At 38.0% G+C, this 23,224-nt stretch overlaps 1 protein-coding gene across 1 annotated transcript in view; it reads left to right on the forward strand.

The window, feature by feature from the left end:
* Positions 1-23,224, forward strand: part of AVL9 (AVL9 cell migration associated) — a 55,657-nt gene that overhangs the window by 25,072 nt on the left and 7,361 nt on the right. Inside the window, exons 5-14 of the mRNA XM_018047125.1 lie at positions 951-1,040; positions 1,714-1,780; positions 2,836-2,876; positions 4,048-4,086; positions 8,411-8,480; positions 8,767-9,299; positions 16,734-16,868; positions 18,043-18,262; positions 20,494-20,611; positions 23,122-23,175. Coding sequence (XP_017902614.1) covers positions 951-1,040; positions 1,714-1,780; positions 2,836-2,876; positions 4,048-4,086; positions 8,411-8,480; positions 8,767-9,299; positions 16,734-16,868; positions 18,043-18,262; positions 20,494-20,611; positions 23,122-23,175 — 1,367 coding nt within the window. The remainder of the gene's footprint in view (positions 1-950; positions 1,041-1,713; positions 1,781-2,835; positions 2,877-4,047; positions 4,087-8,410; positions 8,481-8,766; positions 9,300-16,733; positions 16,869-18,042; positions 18,263-20,493; positions 20,612-23,121; positions 23,176-23,224) is intronic.

Below are 23,224 nucleotides of genomic sequence, written 5' to 3' on the forward strand. Positions count from 1 at the left end.
GATACACAAAAGAATATTATGTAGAATATAATAAAGGACACAGACTAGTCTTTTTTTTTAGATTTTAAGCCTCTGCTACGTCACTTCAGTCGTGTCCGACTCTGTGCGACCCCATAGACGACAGCCCACCAGGCTCCCCTGTCCCTGGGATTCTCCAGGCAAGAACACTGGAGTGGGTTGCCATTTCCTTCTCCAATGCATGAAAGTGAAGAGTGAAAGTGAAGTCGCTCAGTTGTGTCTGACTCTTAGCGACCGCGTGGACTGCAGTCTACCCGGCTCCTCCGTCCATGGGATACTCCAGGCGAGAGTACTGGAGTGGGGTGCCATTGCCTTCTCCGTTCAAGCCTCTATTGAAGGCCAAAAAAGGCAAAATAAACTTAATCATGAGTGTTCAACTAGATATAAGAACTGAGTGCTGCAATGATGATTAAATGTACCCACAACCTAGCAGAACAGTGTGCAGAATTACGATTTTTTAAATTTTATGATACTAATGGCTAACATTTAAGTGCTTTCTATAGCCAGATAGTCTAGTAAGTACTTTTGAATGTGAAAGTGTTAGTCACTCATGTCCAGCTCTGTGTGACCCCCTTGGACTGTAGCCTGCCAGGCTCCTTTCTCCGTGGGATTATCCTTCCATATACACGTGTTTACATTAGGCAGCAGATGTGGAGAGGTTAAGTGCCCAGAGTTATGTGACTGAGTGACTAGAGCAACACGCAGGAGGTCTGTGCCCACACCCTCAACCCAGTGCTCTGAGTGGTGGTTACTTTGTACCTGCACCCCAGGAACTAGAACACATGACTTAACAACACTCAACTGTGAATAATAAGGATACTAAAGTTGTCAATAACTTTTTCCTTTCTGGTCTTTTCAAGTTAAAAAGTTGTGGGGTGTTTGTTTTGTTTTTACTATTATCAAACTAATGGTAATCTCTCTTTTTCTTTAAGCCTCTCTATGGCTTACTCCAAGCAAAACTTCAACTCATTACACATGCATATTTTGAAGAGAAGGATTTTTCCCAAATTTCCATTCTAAAGGTAACTTTTTATCCTCCATGGATGTGCTGAAGACAGATTCATGAATCGAGTAGATCTTTAATATTATGAGAGATGATTTATTAACTTAAGAAAGACATTCCTCTTTGAAAATAACATTGAAGGGCCAAAGATCTGCCCAAAATGTACAATTTCTGCTTAGTGAATTTAACAAAACTATCTTTTACTGGAAATGATGACTACAGTTGATTATAACAAATATTTCTGTTAATGGATAATAGCCATTTTGCTATGGCATTGCTTCTCTACATTTGTTATCTCATTAATACCCTGCAATGTTTATATATCAGGCTTCTGGATCCTAACTCGCATATCAAAAAGCACAGAAAAACTACATGACTATTTTACTGAAAAATAATGTTTTTGTCAAGGCTACCATTATTACATATACAGCGTGGATCTCCCCTGGATTCTAGTGAGAGAGAGACAGTTATTTAGCAAGGATGTAGAGGGAATTTATCCTAGGAATCCATACCACCATGGGAATGGATCAAGCTCTAAAATATAGAGGTACAGAAAGGAGGAGTGCTGGAAACTGGCAGAGTTTCAGAGAGACAAAACTGCTTCAAACAACCAGTTTTCCCCTGGTCATCCTATTTCTGATTCAGTGTCTAAACTGATGGTAAAGTGTTCTAAACTAAATCTTATTTTATAGGAGCTCTATGAACATATGAATAGTTCCCTGGGAGGAACTTCGTTAGAAGGATCTCAGGTATATCTTGGTAAGTCGCTTTTTCTACAAGTCAGAAGAAATGCCCTCTTTTCTTCTTGTTTGGCACGTTGGTTGCATGTAAAACTTCATGATCAGAATTACATTTCTATACGGTATCTAAATTCTGCAACCAAAATTTAGAAGTATTATTGTATAAAGCCTATTTCAGCTTTTCAGAATAATAATGGAAATCTTTTCTTTTCCTTACGTTAATGCTGATCAGGTCAGTTCCTTGTCATAACAGGGAGAGCAAGGGAGAGAGAGATCTGCTTATTAGTGTCTTTCTATTCTAAGATTTTTCAAGTTGGGGGTTTTATGCCATTTTCACAACCAAGAGCATCCATTGGTGTGTCGGGCACTCAGTAAAAGTCCTTTTCATAATTATTTTTTAAAAAGTCTTGATTGCGTAGTGATTTATGCTCACTTGAAATTTTAGCATAAAGTAGCCAAACTGTGCGAGGTTCACTTTTGCAGTCCTATGTGTAATGTGAACTATAAAACTCCTATTTTTCTCTGAATTAATTTATCTTGTCCTATGGCAGGTGATCAGAGAAGACTGTGATTCAGAAATAATATCTATGGGGTATAGTGCCCAAAAGCCTTGTTTAAATGATTGACTGCCACTGTGAAGTACAAGCTTCATGATTTCTAAACTTGTGTAATTTGTAAGATGGCTTTAGAATGGGGAGAAGGCGTGAGAGTTGCTCGGCCACAACATGAGCCTCTAGCCACAAGTAATTGTTTGCATTTAGATTAGAATTAATAGAAATTAAATAAAGTTTAAAAATCAGTTTGCCAGTTACCATATTTCAAGTACTCAGTGGCCACTTATGTCTACTCTATTGGACAATGTAGATTTAGAATATTTCCATTATTGCAGGACATTCTGTCCGACAGTGTTGAAGTTCTGTTTGTATGTGTACATGATCAGATATTACATAAATATTTAAATTTTGCATAGTCCTACTTCTACCTAACTTTTTTGAGGAGATTAAAACTTCCTTTGACAAAAACAGTAGGCTATAGTCACAGATTAGCTTTTCTTTCCTTTTTTTAACATTATAGGTTTATCTCCTCGGGATCTTGTGCTTCATTTTCGACACAAGGTATGATACCTTATTTAAATTTATGATGTACTAAAATTATGTTCATTTACCTAGGAAGGTTCCATGAGCTGCATGGTCTAATGCAGATTATGGCATAACCATGTTTTAATTTTTCTGAGACAGCTGTCATAATGATAGAAAGTTGAAAGTGTTGATAGTGCTTATATAATAGAAATTTCTAAAAGTACACAGTGTCTGTTTATTTCAGTGCAGGATAAGATACTTTTTTCTACAGTAGTTGATATTTTGGATATTATGAAATTAGAGTGGAAAGACACATGTTTTATTTTATTCCTCTTCACTATGATTTATTACAGCATGTTGAGAATAGTTCCCTATGCTATACAGCAGGACCTTGTTGTTTATCCATTCTATACGTGCTGGTTTGCATCCACCAATCTCAAACTCCCAATTCACTCCTCTCCCACCACCCCCGCCACACACTTGGCAACCACAAATCTGTTCTGTAAGCCTGTGAGTCTAGTTCATGGAGAAGTTTATTTACATTGGATTTTAGATTCCGCATGTAAGTGATATCATATGGCATTTGTCTTTCTCCCTCTGACTTACTTCATTTAGTATGATAATCTCCAGGTCCATTCGTATTGCTCCAAATGGCATTGTTTCTTATGCCTGAGTAGTAGTCCATTGTGTGTGTGTGTGTGTGTGTGTGTGTGTGTGTGTGTGTGTGTGTGTGTACCACATCTGAAAGGAATATGTTTTAATTAATCTTGTAGACTATTTTGTATGTTGCCCTGAGAGTAAAACATTTCCCAGCAAAATATCTATACTTAATGTCTTTTGACTGGGGCATACACACAGTGATTGTTCCCTTAACACGTATAGTGAGTATCTGTCTGCTCTGTGAGTGCCCTGGACAAACAGAAGTAAGGGAATAGTACCTTTCCTTTAAGGGGCTTGCAGATATTTCAAGCAAAAAATGGCACAACTTCCTCCAATTTGATAGTGATTTAAGTGGTATTCACATTTTTTAGAGAACTCAGATACTTAATTTCTCAGTATAAGTTCATAATTTTCTATTATTTTTAAAGCACTAGAATTATTTAATATTATTGACTCAATGTTACATGGTTATGTTTGAGGAGGGACAATGGCAAATGAATAATAGGCTTGGATTTCTTATTTTAATACAATATTTTTCTTTCTTCAGGTTTTAATCCTATTTAAACTAATTCTTCTTGAAAAAAAGGTGAGATTTGAATGGATGGAATACTTAACATTTATTGACATTTCTTAAAATTGAAGTATAAATTAAGACTTTTTTGGCTATCAAATTGAGGTGAGCTTAAAGTGCATATTCTTTTTTACTACTATAGAAGTGTGAATTCGTGCAGTGTTTTCTGGGGGCAGTTTGATAGTATTCAGTTATCAAGGTGGTTTTAACTATATAGGTTAAAACCTATATTAACCTATAGGTTAAAACCTATTCTCTATATAGGCAATAGGGAACTCTATGTATGTATGCATATGTGGCCGTGCTGCATTGGCATGCAGAATCTTAGTTACCTGACCAGGAACGGAACCTGCACCCTCTGCAATAGAAGTCCAGAGTCTTCCCCTGGACCATTAGGGAAGTCCCCAAAACTCAGTCTAAATTGACTTAAAAAATGTATTGGCTTGCTTCAGACTTGAGAGTATGCTGACTGAATGGTTTGATAATATAATTAATTACCTAGATTTTTTTCATCTCTTTGGTCTACAGTTCACAGTGCTAGCTTTATCTTGAGCCTGATTTCCCTTGTAGTATAGGATTACTGCCAACAGTAGTTGAGCTATGCTGGTGGCAGAGATAATATCTTTTCCCTAATCTAATGGGAATTCTTCCCTTCAATTCATTTGGGCCTGTGAGGCCATATGCCTACCCAGAACCAATAATTGTTGCTGAAGAAATGCCTGTATTGATTGGCTTAAGTCTGGGTTCCAGATGCACTCTCTGGTACAAAGGGACAGGATTGCCATGATTTTAGATTAAAAAATTATAAGGGATTTTAGACCAAGGTCTCTGCACACTTCAGCCCCAGGGCCAAATCTGGCTCACCACCTATTGTTGCAAATAAAGTTTTCTTGGAACACAGTTTCAGCTATTCTTCAACGTATTGTTTATGGCTGCTTTTGCACTACAGTGGGAGAGTTAAGTAGTTGGAACAGAGATCAAATGGCCCACAAATGAAAAATGCTTACTATCTCACCCTCTATAGAAAGTTTGCTGACCTCTGGTTTAGACTAGTCAGGAGCTATCCCTGGATCTGTGGTCAGTATTACTGTGCTCAGTAGAGATGGAATGAATGTTGGAGGGTCAGTCATTCACAATGTCCAGTATAATTCATTATCATAAAAATGTTTATCCATTTGGCCCAGTAATTGTCCTCTTAAGAGATTTATTTTCCAGAATTTATCTGAGTTGACACAGAGCTCTAAGAGAATTAAGTTTTGATTTATCTTGTATATAATTCCAAACAACAAAAAAGATTCTGAGTGATTTTATTGTTGTAAAGTGAAAAATGGTGATCCAACTACATATCAAGCCCAGGATTCTGATTTTATAAATAAATGTATTTATTCATTGAAACGAGATTGGAGGGAAAGACAGCGACAGTTTGGTGACCATGCATATTTTTTAAGAAGGAAATACTTCTCTGTATTCTGGTTTTCTGAATGAATATGTATTCTTTCTTCAAACAGGAAGGTAAATTTTTTAAAAAATGAAACACGTACTGGTGAAATAGTTCAACCTTTAAAAAAAGCTCTTAGTTGTAAAATACATATAACATATAATTAACCATCTTAACCATTTTTAAGTGTGCAGTTTCATAGCATTAAGTATGTTCATGTTGTTGTGGTATTACCATCTGTCCTCAGAACTCTCTTCATTGTGCAAAACCGAAACTCTACCCATTAAACAATAACTCCACTTTCACCCCTTCTTCCACCGCTGGCGACCACCCTTCTACTTTCTGTCTCTATAAATTGGACTATTCTAGGTTTCTCACAAGTGAAATCATACCTGTTTGGTTTATTTCATTTAGCACAGTGTCCTCAAGGTTCATCCATGTACAACAGATGTCAGAATTTCCTTCCTTTTTAAGGATGAATAATATTCCATTGAATGTACATAGAGCATTTTTTTATCCCTTCATTCATTCATGGACACTTGGGTTGCTTCCGCCTTTCGGCTCTCATGAGTAATACTGCTGTGAACATGGGTCTGTGTAAATGTCTTCAAGGCCTTGGTTTCAGTTTTTTGGAGTGTATACCTAGAAGTGACATCTCTGAATCACATGGTAGTTCTGTTTTTAATGTTTTGAGGAACTGATGTATTTTCCATAGTGGCAACACCATTTTACATTCCTACCAACAGTGCACAAGGGTTCCAATTTATCCACATTCTATCCAGCTTTTGTTATTTGCTTGTTTTTTGATAGTAGCTATCCTAATGGGTGTGAGGTAGTATCTCCTGGTTTTGATTCACATCTTCCTAGTAATTAGTTATGTGAGGACCTTTTCATGTTTTTGTTGGCCCCTTGTATATCTTCCTCGGAGAAATGTCTTCCCTAATCCTATACCCATTTTTAATCAGGTTTGTTTTTTTGTTGTTTAATTGTAAATTTCAAATCTTCCCTGGTAGCTCAGAAGGTAAAGTGTCTGCCTACAATGCAGGAAATCCGGGTTCAATCCCTGGGTCGGGAAGATCTCCTGGAGAAGGAAATGGCAACCCACTCCAGTATTCTTGCCTGGAAAATCCCATGGATGGAGGAGCCTGGTAGGGTACAGTCCATGGGGTCGCAAAGAGTTGGACATGACTGAGCTACTTCACTTTCTTGTAAGTTTCAAATTTTTATTGCAACTTATAATTTTTAAAAAATGTTTTTCAAAACAGCATACATGGTTACATATATCTGAAGAAAAAATTTGCAAAATAATACTTAGTCTAGCCACATGCAGTGGCATTTATGATCAAGTAGGCTTTATTTAACATGGCAAGTCATAGGTATACCCTTTTTATATTCACTTGGTAAAGACATCCTTTAATGCAAGTCTTGGTTTCTCTGCATTTGCACACTACTCGTTAAATCATCAGTGTTTAAGGAGAGCACAGGTGATTGTGGGCATCATGCTTTATTAGATATGACTTAGTGCTACTAAATGATTTAATTGTTAAAACAAAGAAAAAAAACTCACCTCAGCAACTATGCTTGTTTTTTCGTCTAATTTGATTATCAGTAGTGTTAGTTTTAGTTCTATATCTAACTGAACCCTGTCCCTCAATTTTTATTCTGAAAACCCTACAAGAAAGTTGATAGAATAATTTTATAATGGACACTTTACATCCTTCATCCGTTGTTAGCATTTTGACACTTTTGCATTACATGGTTTTATATATGTCATTCTTCCCCCTGAATCATCATAATTTTCAACTAATTTGTAGAACCACGGTACTTCATCCCTAAACGTTTTCAGATATATTTCTTAAGAATAAAGGTATATTCCTGGGGCTTCCCTGGTGGCTCAGTGGTAAGGAATCGACCTGCCAGTGTAGAAGACACAGGTTCAATCCCTGATCCAGGAATATCCCACATGCTGTGGGACAGCTAAGCCTGTGTGCCCTAGAGCCCATGCTCCACAAGAGACGCCACCACAATGAGGAGCTGTCACACCACACCTGGAGAGTAGCTCCAGCACTCTGCAACTGAAGAAAAAGCCCACGCAGCAATGAAGACCCAGCACAGCCAAAAACAAATAAAACCTTTAAAAAAAGAATAGGGTCTATTCCTACATAACAAAAGTATTTTCATATTCAAGAAATTTAACATTGAGATAATAAATGATATCTAATGCACAGTGCCTTTTCCGATTTCCCCAGGTATAATAATGTGCTATAAACTGCTTTTCTTAACCTGGGGACCATGGATCATGTAGTGATTGCATTGTTAGCTCTCTTTAATCTCAAACAGTTCTACCACCTCACTTGTTTTGTTTCTCTGTTTTTATGACATGGATTTTTTTTTTTTAATAATCCAGATTAGTTGCATTTTAATATTAGATTTGTATGATTATTTTCCTTTGGCTCATTTCAGATTAAACTTTTTTGGCAAGAATATTGTATAGGTAGTGATGTGTCCTTCTGGGGCATCATAACTGGAGGCCCATAACTGCTTGTTCTCTTATTGGTGATAGGAAGTTTGACCATTTGACTAAGCTGGTGATTGCCAGGTTTCTTCCTATTAGTACTTGTTATTTTCCTTTGCAATTAATAGGTGAACTTTGGGATGATAAATTTGAAGCTAATGTGAATATCCTGTTGCCCAAGAGCCTTGCACAATAGTTTCAGCATCCACTGGTAATTTTTACTTGAACCATGATTTTCTGATTCTGTCATAAATTCTGCATTTATTAGCTGTTATACTTCCATAAAGAAGATTTTCTTCTCTCGCTTCTTTGCTTTTTTCTTTTTTTTAAAGTGTCATTGTGGACTTGTGGATTTTCTAATTTAATTTTGATTGACTCCATTTCAGGTTCTCTTTTATATTTCTCCAGTGAATAAATTGGTGGGTGCCCTGATGACTGTGTTATCCCTTTTTCCAGGTAAGAGGGTAGCAGTTCCCACTCTCTTACTTATACTGGACCTTTGAATGATGAAAATTTTCAAGGACAAAGTGGTTAGGGTTACTGTCTATTTTAATAGGATATTTTCACTTTGGCAATTGATTTCTCTTTTGTCTGAGATTTTCTTGTATTCAATTAAAATTTGAGCAAGCATAGCTCATTAAAATTTTTTATAAGAGTTCCACTACTTAGAGCAGAATACACAGCTCTTATCTTCTAATATCTCTTTCTAAGCCAAACTGTTCTCCAATATTGTATGTTTTAGGCATGATTGAACATGGACTCAGTGACAGTTCTCAGTACAGACCCCGAAAGAGTATGTCTGAAGATGCTGGGCTTCAGGAAAGCAATCCCCCTGCAGATGAATTTGTTTCTCTGCCTGTTTCTGACATTTCAAATACCAGCTTGGGAACTGTCAAGAAAATCCTGGGAAACCATGGAGGAGATGCAGCCATCAAGACTGAAGAACCTTTATTCCAGGTAGAAGATGATAGCAGTGAACAGGAAGCCAGTGATAGCAATCAATATCTGAAACCTCCTTCTCGCCCATCTCCAGAGTCTTCAGAAAGTGACTGGGAGACCTTGGATCCTAGTGTCTTAGAGGATTCCTCCTTGAAAGAACGAGAACAGGTGGGGCCAGAACAGACAAACTCATTTCCAAAGGACTCTTTGCCCTCAGATAGTCCTCCGATTACTGTTCAACCTCAAGCTAATACCGGCCAGGTGGTCCTAATACCAGGGCTGATTTCTGGCTTGGAGGAGGACCAGTATGGCATGCCCCTGGCCATCTTCACAAAGGTAAGAGTTAATGTCCTTTATTAATGCCCATAAGGATAGCACAAAATCCTTTCAGAATTTAACTTTCAGTGTTGAACACATTTAAGTCTGAAAATTCTCATTGAAAACTGTATAAATAACATAGCAGATATGTAGTACTCTGACATCTGTAACCATGATGTAAGACTGCAGGGGATTTTGATTAGAGTTTGGAAACTGAGGTCAGCAATCACTGTGTTTGGTGTGTTTTTCATTAGTCAGGTTTACCTTCAGGGGAAAAAACAAGACAGCCTTGATTACATTTAATGAATGTATATTAAAATACCGTAATTCCAAAAGCTTCAATTTTATAAGAAAGAATAAAAAGCTTAGATGGCTAACTTAAATATCAGCACCCTTCATAGATAACAATATACTGTTTCGGTTAACTTGCCTTAAAAATTAATCTTTAATCTTTTTATGGAAAAACATACAAAACGTATTTCTAATTTTTTAAAATAATTTAAACACACCATAGTAAAACAAATTGCATCTTTGATTCAGTATCTTATTTCTAGGATATCATTTCTTTGTGTCAGTAATACTATATTAGGATTCTGGAAGCTACATGTGAAGGGTTTTTTTTTTTAATCCTAACAGGAGAAGCTACTTTATTGTCATTCATGAATTTTTTTTTTTAATGAAGATGAAAAGTCCCATTTCATTTTTCAGTCAAAGAAGTATTTATTACCTTCCTATGTGCCAGGCCCTCCCTGTACTAGGTTCTAAATTCTTATATCCATGGCTTTTCAGTTTAACCATGAAAGACAGATACATCTGTCCAGTAACTAGAACAAAATTTATGTTTTTCTCTAAATACCTTCCTGTATGCTGGAAGTAAAACTTTATATGGAAAAGAAAATGGATAGCATTGACTTGACATCAGTCCTCCACTATGTGATAAATTCTTTCTGGGTTTATCCAGTTTTACAAATGAGTACTTGCCCCAAGTCAGTACTGCTGAATAGTTAGCAGAAAATGCTGTCTTTGTTCATTTTGTGGTCTGTTAGGGGATGCTGAAATTATCTTAATCGCTTTCTTGATTGAACTAATGCATATTTGCTTAAAACTAGAGTTTAGGAGCCTGGGTAGAAAACTCTGGGCCCTCAGACTACTAAGTATATTCAACAGCCACAAACTGTGGGTTTTCTGAACTCACATGGGGGGTGTCATGACTGCCTATACTTTTTGGAGCCCTTACTTTTGCAGCTTCACCCACCCACTGTAGTTTTTATCATTGTGGAGATACCAGGAGGGAGATTAACTGGGGTGGGGGATTTTGGTTTGTCTGCGAGGTTGCTGAATTAAACAAAGCAATGTTAATGTGTTGTATGTGCTGTTAATAAACTGTTTGGCAGAATATTCTCTTTGTGTATGTTATACCAGTACTGAATATATGATGGGCTTACCACAATCATTATGGTAAATTAAACATTTTCCTTTTAGGTTTTCTGTTTTATTATGTAATGATTCAAATTTAACTTGTTTAATCACAGTTTCAAATACAATTGCTGATTCTTTGATGTCAGCAGCTTTGGAATATGAAGTATACTTAAAAATGAGTTGCCTTTAGGCTTTTCTTTTTTCCTTCTCTTGAAGATCTTAAAAACACTTGTAGAGAAGACCTGGATTAGCAAAGCATCCTGAAAAGTCATTTCAAATGTAGCCAAAGAGAAGCTTGGATACCCACACAGTATTGCTGAAGTAAGATAGCAAGCTTTGAAGAGAATAGTGAGTTGACTGGTCCCCTGACTGTGTTAGCATATGAAAGTTATGCTTGGAGAGATTCCAAAGCTCCAAATTTCCAGTCTTCTCTCTGGGACTTGAAATTGATGGTGCATTTCTTCTCAGTCTTAGAGATGAGGCTTATTACATAAACACTGTAGATACCAGACTCTAAAATATGCTTGAACTTTTCCTGAGAGCTGAATTAGGGATGTAAGGAAGAAACTAGGTTGCTGAGGGAGAGGAGATGAGACTGGTGGCAACTTTAGGACAGGACCGTGGGATGAGAGGAGGGCAATGAGGGAACCAAAGGAGAAAGATGCAAATTTAGAAAATGTACCCATGTATTCATAGATATCTATGGGTGATTTTTTAACTTTTAAAAAAAGATAAACACCTACTTCTTAGTTTTTTAAATTGCATATATCTGGTACTTTTTAAAATTTAGTAATAATCGCCTCCACCAGAAGATCACTTAATTCAGAATTGTCTTGTTTCAGTCTGTAACTGTTTTAGTAAAACAATAAACTTATGAAAGAATTAATATTAAATGTAGTCGGAAACCAAAATTTTTTCTGCTTCATGTATTAAACTTCTTTATATATTGCTTCTGAGTTTATATTTGGTTTGCTTGCTTACAGTGTGTCATATTCAAATTTAGGGAACCTACAAATAACTTCTATAAAGTAACAGATACATGTTTTTGAGTTTTATTCAAGCAGCACCACAATTTTTCCCCTTCCTCTCTCAGCGTGATTTTTAGTTTCATCATAATTTCGCATGAAATTGTGTTTTATTATTCCTCTGTAGTTTTCTGGTTTTGGCTATTCTGCAATATGTAAATTCTGTGGATGGATATCTACATCGTTTCTGGTTTCTGGTTACTACAAATAACGCTTCTGCTGCTGCTGCTGCTGCTAAGTCGCTTCAGTCGTGTCCGACTCTGTGCGACCCCATGGACAGCAGCCCACCAGGCTCCCCCATCCCTGGGATTCTCCAGGCGAGAATCCTAGAGTGGGTTGCCACTTCCTTCTCCAATGCATGAAAGTGAAAAGTGAAAGTGAAGTCGCTCAAGTCGTGCCCGACTCTTAGCAACCCCGTGGACTGCAGCCTACCAGGCTCCTCCATCCATGGGGGTTTCCAGGCAAGAGTACTGGAGTGGTTTGCCATTGCCTTCTCCAAATAACGCTTCTATTAAATTCTTATTCAGTAATCTTGGCTGTATATGTGCAAGCATTTCTTTAGGAGTCAGTGCTTAGAAGTGGGAATGCTGGATTATAAGGAATGGGTAGATTAGCTTTACTAGAATAATTCCAATCTGTTTTCTAAAGTGGTTGTGACAATTTCTATTCCCACAGCAATGGATAAGAGTTCCTTTTGCTTCACATTCTCACCAATGGTTGTTATTGTCAAACCTCCTAATATTTAGCCAGTCTCGTGGCTCTTGTCTTTTCTTCTGTAGTCACTGTTGAGGCTGACCGTCTTTTCATATTCTTGGTAACCTTTTGAATTTCCTTTTGTGTAGTAATTATTTAAACCTTCTGGATTGTCTCCCTCATTCTCATGATTTGTGAGACTTCAGGCTTTGTAGTTTTGACTTCCACATTTTGGGTTTGTCTACCTGGAATTCATTTTTGTGTATGTTGAGGAAGGGCGTCTGTCTCTGTGCTTTGTTGCTGCTTCATCCATGTATCTGTCTATCCTTGGGTCAGTCCCGCACTGTGTTAATTACCATTATGTCGTGTCAGGCAGAGAAAAGGCTTCCCCTCTTGCTATTGTTCTTCAAGAGTTTCTTAGCCCTTTGCATTTCCACATCAATTTCAGGATCAACTTAAGTTCTTTCTTATACTTAAGATTTAGATAGGGGTTACCTTTGCTACTGCTACTGCTGCTAAGTCGCTTCAGTCGTGTCCGACTCTGTGCGACCCCATAGACGGCAGTCCACCAGGCTCCCCCATCCCTGGGATTCCCAGGCAAGAACACTGGAGTGGGTTGCCATTTCCTTCTCCAATGCATCAAAGTGAAAAGTGAAAGGGAAGTTGCTCAGTTGTGTCAGACTCTAGCAACCCCATGGACTGCAGCCTAACAGGCTCCTCTGTCCATGGGATTTTCCCAGCAAAAGTACTGCAGTGGGGTGCCATTGCCTTCTCTAGGGGTTACCTTTAAGTGCTAGATAAAGTTTGGAGAGAACTGACATCCCTACAGTATGGAGGCTTGCGGTTCACAAACATGCTTATCATCTCAGACCTGAGAGATAAGTAAGTGGCAGTTGGTCCTCATGACATTGTAGCCCTTCCCAGGTCACAACGGAGAAGGCAGTATGCTTTTGAGTGCTGTAACAGATCAGCTCACAGCAGGTCTGCCAGATTTACCAAGCTGAGGTGTGGTTTTTGATGCTATCTGTTTCTTAATTTTAACCGTGGTCAAAAAACAGAAGATTTGTCCACTTTATCATTTTTAAGTGCACAATTATGTGGTATTAAGTGTATTCTCATGGTTGTACTACAGATCTCTAGAACTTTCTCATCATGCAAAACTGAAAGTCTGTGTTCTTTAAACCACAACTCCCCATTCTCCCCTCACCCCAACCCTTGGCACCCATCATTGTTTCTATGAACTTAACTACTTGTAAATACTTACATAAGTGGAATCATACAGCATTTATCTCTTTGTGACTGGCCTGTTTCACCTAACACAATATCCTCAAGGTTCGTCCATGTGGTAGCGTACGACAGAATTCCCTTCCTTACGGCTAAATCATATTCCATTGTATGTACATGCCACACTTTCCTTATCCATTTATCCATCGATGGGCATTTGGGTTACTTCTACATTTTGGCTATTATGAGTAGTGCTTCTGTGAACATAGGTGTGCAAATATCTCTGCAGTTTCTTTTTTTTTTTTTGGCCATTATATACCTCAGCCCAAATGTAGAAGTTAAAGCACCCTAGAAAAGAGGAAAGTAGTAGTGTGTTTGGGTGTAGAGGTTGCTGTATTTTAATGTACTCAGACTCTTGCTGCCACTGTACATTGGAGATCTTTAAATTTAGGCTAGATTGACCATCAGTAAAAGTGACGATGCTAAAATTTTAAGGTTATTTTGAACTACTATTTAAAATAATTTTACAAATCTGCAATCCTCTCACATGGTTCAATATTCAGAAGGTTCCAAAGCATCTATAATAATAAAAAATCTCTCTCATTCCATTCCCTACTACTCAGAGAATAGCAGGAAATTTGTTCCCCTCTCCGTTGGCAACCAACCTTACCTAATCTATGTCCTTTTTTTTTTTTTTTTTTAAACAAAGTATTCCCTGGAGACGAACTTCATCACTTACTGCAGGGTACTCCATCATATAGAAAAACATTTATTCATTGCCCTGCTGCTGCTGCTGCTAAGTCGATTCAGTCATGTCCGATTCTGTGCGACCCCATTGACAGCAGCCCAGCAGGCACCCCCGTCCCTGGGATTCAACACAGGAGTGGGTTGCCATTTCCTTCTCCAATGCATGAAAGTGAAAAGTGAAAGTGAAGTTGCTCAGTCATGTCCGACTCTTAGCGACCCCATGGACTGCAGCCCACCAGGCTCCTCCGTCCATGGGATTTTCCAGGCAAGAGTGCTGGAGTGGGGTGCCATTGCCTCCTCCGATTCATTGCCCTAGTCATGAGTGGTTAGGATTCCTGTCTTTTGCAATGATAAGTAATGCTGCAATAAGTAACTTTTTACAAATCTCACACATGAACAGGTGTATCTGTAGGATAAATTGTAAGAAGTAAAATACTGGGTCAAAGAATATGGATATGTGTAATATTTTAAGGACTGTATTTCTTCATTTTTTTAAAAAAAACTTCGAAACTATTGACTTTTTTAGAAAACTACATTCTTAGTTTTCGTGCGACTTAGCCAAGAATTCCACTGTTGACAATAGACTTTTCTTCTTTAACAGAATCAGCTGTGAAATGCAATACTATGAGCAATTGAATCAATCTTTGTAAATATTGGTAGTTCTGAAAGTGCCCTTATCAAGGATTCTCAGTCCTGGCTGGGGGAGTAGGAGTACTCGGGAGAGTCCATATAAAGTTTGAAAGAACGTCCGGCATTGTAGTATTTATGTTCAGAAACAGGTAACAAGTTTTTAATTCGTAGTACACAAGGTAAAGTATGACCCATGAGTCTACCAGCCGTTTGAGTGATTTGGCATGAGGAGCATGGGTCCTTTCCACCCTCAGTCACAAGAGGGCGTGGGTTGAGAAGCACTATATGCTGAATCTGTGTAAGGCAGAGACGTGGGTTTCTGTTTGCTGCATCTACTGTTTCACATGTTATAGAGGAGAGGAAAACACTGTCAAGAAGGAGAATGGAGCCAGTTTACCAGACATGTGTTCCAGCTTCTGGAAGTCTTCTCTCCCGTCTTCCCCTAATAGCTGGCTGTGTGCTACATCCTAGACATAGGGAAGGGCACGAAGCAGCAGGAGTGGTGTTGCCTTCCCTCAGAGAAGTTCTCATGGTGGAAACGACATTATCTGGATAACTGTGGTTCAGTGTTTTGCTTTATTTTTTTTAAAGATGATTAGAATAACAAATAAAACTGTCATCGAACTTGATTGAAAACAAACTCAGGAGTTCAGCAAGTCCTCCCTCCTGGCTTTATACACAAATTATGCCACTTGTTGAGATCTATCTTGATTTAGAATTTTCAGCAGAAATTCCATTTCCTCCTTCAGTGCATCATTCCAGTGTTAGCATTACTTTTTTCTCAGGATATAGACTTTTTTTGTACACTTAACTCCCTGCTGTGGCTTGGCAGTTAAAATATTTAATTTTCAGGGTAGTGGTATTTTCGAATGCAGTTCAACTGGAAATTTTAAATACACAACTACTGCCATGGTCATTTTTGCTTTGAACATTTAGTAGCAAATATCTTGAAATACTGTATCATTTTAAATTATAGGACAGTGAAATAATTGCTATGCAGTGCTTTGCTATTCTCACAAGAGTATTTTGGTGGTTATGTGCAAATGCCTGTGTTTTAAACTTTTACTGGAAGAAGGAACAGCTTTCTACTAAACAGCATACTTTTAATGGGCTTAATATTAGTACTTCATTCCTAAATGAAAAAAAAAAAACACCTAGCTTGTTAGTTGTAGTGGAAGCTTTTAAGTTGAACTGAAAGCCAAGTGGTCACACAAGACAAACCTTCATGTTAGACCACCTTGCCAAGATTTGACCATTCATGGAGCAGGTTAGCAATTAACTGGCCTTAATACAGTCAGGACCTGTGGTTGTTATTATTGGTATATTATTGTGTTGATTCAAAGATCAGCTGTGTTAGGAATAGCATGAGGTTGGGGGAAGATTGGAACTTTCCTTTCCTACTGTTAGCTGTCTAGGCTTGACGAGGGGCTTCCCTGGTGGCTCAGTTGGTAAAGAACCCACCTGTGATGCAGGAGACCCAGATTCCGTCCCTGAATGGGGGAAATGCCCTGGAAAAGCAAATGGCAACCCATTCTAGTATTCTAGCCTGGAAAATCCCATGGACAGAGGAGCCTGGTGGGCTACCATGGCCCAGTCCATGGGGTCGCAAAGAGTTGAACACAACTTAGTGACTGAACCACCGAAACACCAGCTGTTAGGGGAGACATGGCTGTTCCGTTACTTTTCTAACATCTTGTGCTCTTGTAACTCATAGGGATATCTGTGTTTGCCTTATATGGCACTGCAGCAGCATCATCTTCTCTCTGATGTCACCATTCGAGGATTTGTTGCTGGAGCTACTAACATCCTTTTTCGACAACAGAAACACCTCAGTGATGCCATTGTGGAAGTAAGTTGACATCTGAGTGCAGGTCCTTGACTGCTGGTCCCTGTTTTACTTTTTTAAATGGAATTTGGGGCATAGTAATAACACTAATAGTGGTCATAATTGCTTCCTTTGCCAGGCATCCTAAGCACCTTAGGTATATGAACTTATCTAATTTTCATAACAACCTGTGAGATAGGCATTGTTACTGTCCGTATCACACCTGCGGAAGCTAAGGAACAGAGGGGATCAGACAGCTGCTAAGTGGATGAGCCAGGATTCCTACCAAGGCAATCTAGTCTTACTATAGTCTCACAATAAAAGTGTGTTTATCGTTTAAATAGTTTAAATACCTCTACCTTGTTTAATATGCCCCAGTATCAAGTGGAAGGAGCTAGAGATAAACATCTGATATCTTATTAATATAGAAGAAGTATAAGTAATATAACTTTTACAGTTAAAATAATTTTTACAAATGGGTGGAGGGGATTTCAGCCACCCTAAGGTTTCTGTAGTTCCTGCCAGAAAGTACCAGAATGTGCTTCCTGGGGAAATGTTTATAATACAATAAAGTAAAAATCTGGGCTTCAAAGCTATATGGATCCCAATATTGAGGGAGAAAAATACATATATTATACCTTCCAAGACAGAAGGATATAGATGAAAAGACCACAGAGTTTTCTTAAACATTATTGTGACATTCTAGTTCTGAAGTGGGTTGACAAGCTGATGGGTATTTATTATTATACTTTAAAACTAACTTGTAAGTTACATATAGTTCTTTCTGTGTCAAGTATTACATAATAAATATACCCCAAAGTATCTGTTCAGTCAAAGCAAAAATTTTTAGTAATTGTATTTAATTAATTGTATTCATTTCTGTTGGTATGATAAAGGTGATTTGTACTGTACATTTCTATATTTTCCAAAATATTTGTGAACATGAATCACTTTTATAATTCAAAATTAAGTATTTATGCATGTAAGAACAAAAAATGAACATTTTTTTAAGTAGTGAAAAATAAGAAACAGCTTCAGAATAAAAAACCTGTCTCTTTCTTAGGCTCATCTTTTGAGAATGCTATTATTCATATTTTTTTATTTCCAGCTCCAACTTCCCAATAGTTAGTCTTTAAAGTGTGGCATGGATGTCTGCATGAATGCCCAGACTCTGACTTGTACCTGGGTAACCCTCTAGGTAGAAGAAGCTCTGATCCAGATCCACGATCCAGAACTTAGGAAGCTGCTCAATCCAACCACTGCAGACCTAAGGTTCGCAGATTACCTAGTGAGGCATGTGACTGAGAACCGGGACGACGTCTTCTTGGATGGCACGGGCTGGGAGGGAGGTGACGAGTGGATCCGAGCCCAGTTTGCAGTCTATATCCATGCACTGTTGGCCGCCACACTGCAGCTAGGTAAGGAGCTCACAGTCACTTTCTCATTTTGTAACTCTGGATGCTTTGAATTGCATAAGAAATAAAGCGATCAGAAAAATTACCTGTCACTGCACACACATAGAATTAACTACTCTTCACAGTTTGAGTAATTCACATCCTTCTGGACCTCTTTCTATGCATGTTTTGGGTTTTAGTTTTGCAGTGTTCGTGGTAGTCCTTCTGCAAACATGGATCCCATTTTTCATGTTTTTTATAGCTTAGTTTTTCTTTTACTGTAAACATGTATCAAGAGAGTAAATGCAGATCTTCATCACTTTTTACATGACCTAGTATTCCACCATACGGAAGGATATATAGGTAGTTGAGTGCTCCTTATAAACACTGCTTACATGTTTTTAAGATATATGAGGGTTGGAAAAAAATATTTTTTAAAATAGAAATCATTGGAGATCACATTCTGAGTGATTAAAGCTTCAAATTTATCTGTTCTAATAGTATCCCTATTAAATGTTTAAAATGGATCGGGCAAACATAGAATCACTCCTGTGTTAAAATTCTCATTCCCTGTAGAAACGAATATATTCAAGGAGAAATGAAGCTTTGCAGTGAGCTTTCACACCTGGGATACCTGCCACCCTGCACATTAGCAAATCAGTAGATTTGGTAGTGATGGTCGTAAGGTTGTTAAAAGGATATGGACCTTTTGTTTTCCCTGCTTCTCAATGATCTCTCCAACTGTTTCCAGGTTGCTTTTTAAAAAATTGTGGTGAAATCCATATAAAATTTACCGTCTTAACCATTTATAAGTGTGTAGTTCCTCAGTGTTGAAGTACCTTCACGTTGTGGTGTCAGTAGATGTTTAAATCAACCCCACTGCTGCCGCCTCCCAGATTAGTTCTTCCAATAGTACATGCAGAGGTTTAAATCCAGGCTTCAGGCACGTTCTTCATTCATTGAGAAATCTATGGAGTGACTCCTTATTTGTTAATGGGATTTTTTTTTTTTTAATGTCTGCCTCTTCTACAATTGTAGCAACTGAGATCTCCAAATTAAATCCTCTAACCCAAAATCACTCAGTTTATCTAGTAAGAAAACCCAGGTCTCCACCAGTCATGTATGTTCCTGAGTAATTAATTTACTTCTTAAAAATATTTTCCTGAGTACACAGTAGCTATGTATTTTCAGAGGGAACATTTAACATGTGTGGAGACCCACCCTTATTTTTGTTTGAGCACTTTAACATCTTCTAACTCATTTCATCGTCCCAGCAATCTTAGGGGTAGATACCGTGTCATCCTCATTTTACAGATTTGAGAATGTGAGGCACAGAGAGGTTAAATAACTTGCTCTTCCCCCCTGGTAAGAGACTGAGCTGGACTTCAACCCAAGTAGTCTGGTTCACACCCAAGCTTTTAAAGGAAATTTAGCCCAATAAGCTGATTGATGAATATGTTCTTAAAAGCACTTCCTTATGGTGTATATAGAACCATGAATGCTCTTTTCTTCCTCTCCCAGCAACGAAAGTCACCTGTTTCACCTTCAAAGCAAGCAACTTGGAATTAATATATGAAGCGATAGCCATTTGAATCAGTTCTCCAAACCTTTTCTGTTCTTCCAAGTAGAAGAAGCACTGTGGATTGAAGCTTCCTCTTGATAGTGACGAAGCCAAAAAGTTTTATGCATTAAATATATGAAAATCCCCTTATTAAGTATTTTGACCCTGAAATGCATGGACACTCAAGAATGAGTTTCACCAAATAGTAAGATAAAGAAAAAAGAATGGCTAAAAAGAACCAATTATTCTAATTTCCTTTCTTAGAAAATGGTATTTGTGAAAAGATTTTTTAAAAATACCTAATTGCATACTCCATAATATATATGTATGTCAGTATGTTTAACTCACTCTAGTGTGTAGTTTTTAATAAATAGTACTATGCCTCCTTACCTTGGTGAGGAGAACATGGAAATATTTTGGAGTTTTTAGGAACCTTAGAAAATATTTGGCTCAACCCCCTCATTTTCTAGTAGGAAAAATGAAATTCCAGGTGATCAAGTGACTTAGCAAAGGCCACATAGCTTCTTACTAGGGTTCTGGAACTTGACCCAAGTTTCCTGACGTTTGGTAGGCTTTCTCCCCAAGAAAGCAGCAGGGGACAGGGAGGCTAAAGCCATTTCTTTACTGTTATTATTAATCTTTATAACCCTGACTGGCTACAGTCCAGCCCAACTTTCAAATATTTACTTGACAGATAATGAAAAGATCTTATCGGACTATGGGACGACCTTTGTTACAGCTTGGAAGAACACTCACAACTACAGGGTCTGGAACAGCAACAAGCACCCAGCACTTGCAGAAATAAATCCAAAGTAAGCACATCCTCTATAGGGTGATAGAGGTGGTTGGCTTATTAAGGGTTTCTGAATAAAGAAAATCATGTCTGAACTCTGATGATACTGTGAATATCTTCAAGAATCCCTTAAATAGATTTTGTTATTTAAAAAAAAGGCTCCCAAGTACAGGGAAGCAGCTGAAAACTGCTTCCCTATTCACACTTCTTACTCACAAAGCACAAGGCATTTTGGAAGCACTAACATTTCTCCCAGCTTCCAGTATAATTAGGAGACGAAAGTCCCAGCCTGTGGGGATGCTCGTATGTCATATCGATCTTTCCTCCCTTTCTCTGGATTTTTGCCTCAGCAGAATGGTCAAGCGAGACAGAAGCCTTGAGGGAAATAGCACTGGTTAAAACTGAGAGGTTATTGTAAAATATGAAGTGTGAACAACTGAAGTCAATATTTGAATTCCTAGATAATCGGTAAAATCTGGTGCCATTTCCATATCAGATTCTAAGATCCAACAAAACTTAATACCTGTCATAATATTGACTGTTGACTGGGCAAAGACTTTATTCCACGTAAAAGGCATTTAAATGTGCTAGAGAATTGGGCCATTAAGAAAAAAATACCATGTGAATGGGAGAGTGGAGTCTAAGGAGATCAACTGATATAATGTGTACATAGTGGGAACTTCTAAATTAAAGGATTTTAATTTCTTTATGATATAAGTATACGTTGAACTTTTGTTTTCATTTGTGGTTTTTTTGTGTATGTGTTTTTTAATTTTTATTGGAGTATCATTGCTTTGCAGCGTTATGTTTCACTTGTATTTTAAACTTTACTTCTTCATGAAAATATGACAGAAATCAACTTAGTAATGATTACCATATTATTTAGGAACTTGGGTAAACTTGACTTGGGACTGTGCTTTAGTGGGGCTACACACACAAAATCCAAGGATTTATGTCATTGTAACTTGCAGAAGCATCTGCAAGGAAGCAGAGCTTGGGAGAACTTGTCTGCTAAACTTATCCATCTAGGTTCAGGACCAGTTTTGGTGAATTTAGTCCTCATACTGGGCTATGACAGAAACCTAGATTGCCATTTGGATGTGGTAAAAACATAAGAGAATGAAAAGACAGAAACACTGTAATGGAATTAAATGAAAGGACTAAGTTCAAAGTTTTCCCCTCACTAACCACAAGGTCTGTGTTCTGAAGAGTAATGAAGAGAAACAGATGTGAGCTTGCTTGCCTAGTGGCGCTGGTTGTAGTGGTGGCTGGTGAGTGGCCGTTCACAGTTCTGTCTCCTCCCTTGGGCTCTGTTAGCCTGGACAGATCTTTACTCAGCTGCTGCGTCTGCTGTAGTGCCTTTAACTTGAAGCAGTGCTACAGATTTTAATGCAGGTCCTTATGAGGATTAGCTGGCATGTGTTTTATAGGATTGTGAAAACAGTACTTTTAAAACTATGTAAATAATTGAGATTATTTAGGTTGAGGAGAAAGAAAGCTGAAGCAAAAGACCAGAAAATTAGATAGGGAACTTATGCAGATATGATAGTCAGCAGATTTTCAGTATTTTCACCAGATTAAAAACAAGAAATGATGATCGTCTTCAGCTGTCATCAGGGGATATAATTTAGAAATATTCAAAACTTAATGTACGGTTTGAGATCTTTGAAACCCTTTCTTCCGCTCCTGATTAAGTCCTCTCAGTGCTTTCAACTGGTGATTCGGAAATCCAGATAAAAGAGAGGTTGTTATGTATGCTTAACGTGACCAGTAAATAAATTTGTTATCATTTGAAAAGCCATAATAGCATTTTTTAAATTTTAATTGGAGGCTAATTGCTTTACAATATTGTGGTGGTTTTTGCCATACATTCACATGAATCAGCCACATAATAGCATTTTCATGTTTTAATAAGTGGCTGCAAATTTCACCAGGGTGACTTTTTTTCTGGTCACTTTCTTTGTTAGACATTGACAGAAGGACCCCTGGCCTGTGTATGAGATAAGAATCTGAATGTTTACTGATTCTTTGTTTTATAGTGTAATGTTGATCAGGTTGCCTGATTTTTATATATACTATTTCCCTAAGATCTGCACTTTGAGTTGCTTTTCTGATAACACAGATTAAATCTTCCTTTGACCAATAACACCCGTTTATAAGATGGCCAGAATCAAGCCACGGCCAAAGTCAGGGACTCTAACCCTGACTGTCCCAGGAGCTTTTTTTTAAAATGTTGGTGCTTGGGCCCCACCTCAGACCAAAGAAGAACATTAGGGCGGCACTAACACAAACCAACCCCACCCAAGGGGAAAAAACACCTATTTTACAAGCAAAGTACGTAAGCTAAGAGAGACTCCCGTGACTGAGTGGAGAGCTGTGATCAGAGCCCTATTTCCGGTATCGCATTTGGAGCACCGCCGCCCGCCTGAGTCACCCCCGTGCAGTTTCCTGGTACTTCCTTGTGATAACTCTGTGTTGCAGCTTCACTGGTGAGATACTCATAGTCTAAACTCAAACTTTGTTTTACAGCCATCCTTTCCAAGGACAGTACTCAGTGTCAGACATGAAGTTAAGATTCTCACAGTGAGTATTTAGGGAAAATCCTAGGAACATTCTTCTGTCTGAATTCATG

This window comes from Capra hircus, chromosome 4 (genome assembly GCF_001704415.2).
Source record: "Capra hircus breed San Clemente chromosome 4, ASM170441v1, whole genome shotgun sequence".
Lineage (NCBI taxonomy): Eukaryota > Metazoa > Chordata > Mammalia > Artiodactyla > Bovidae > Capra > Capra hircus.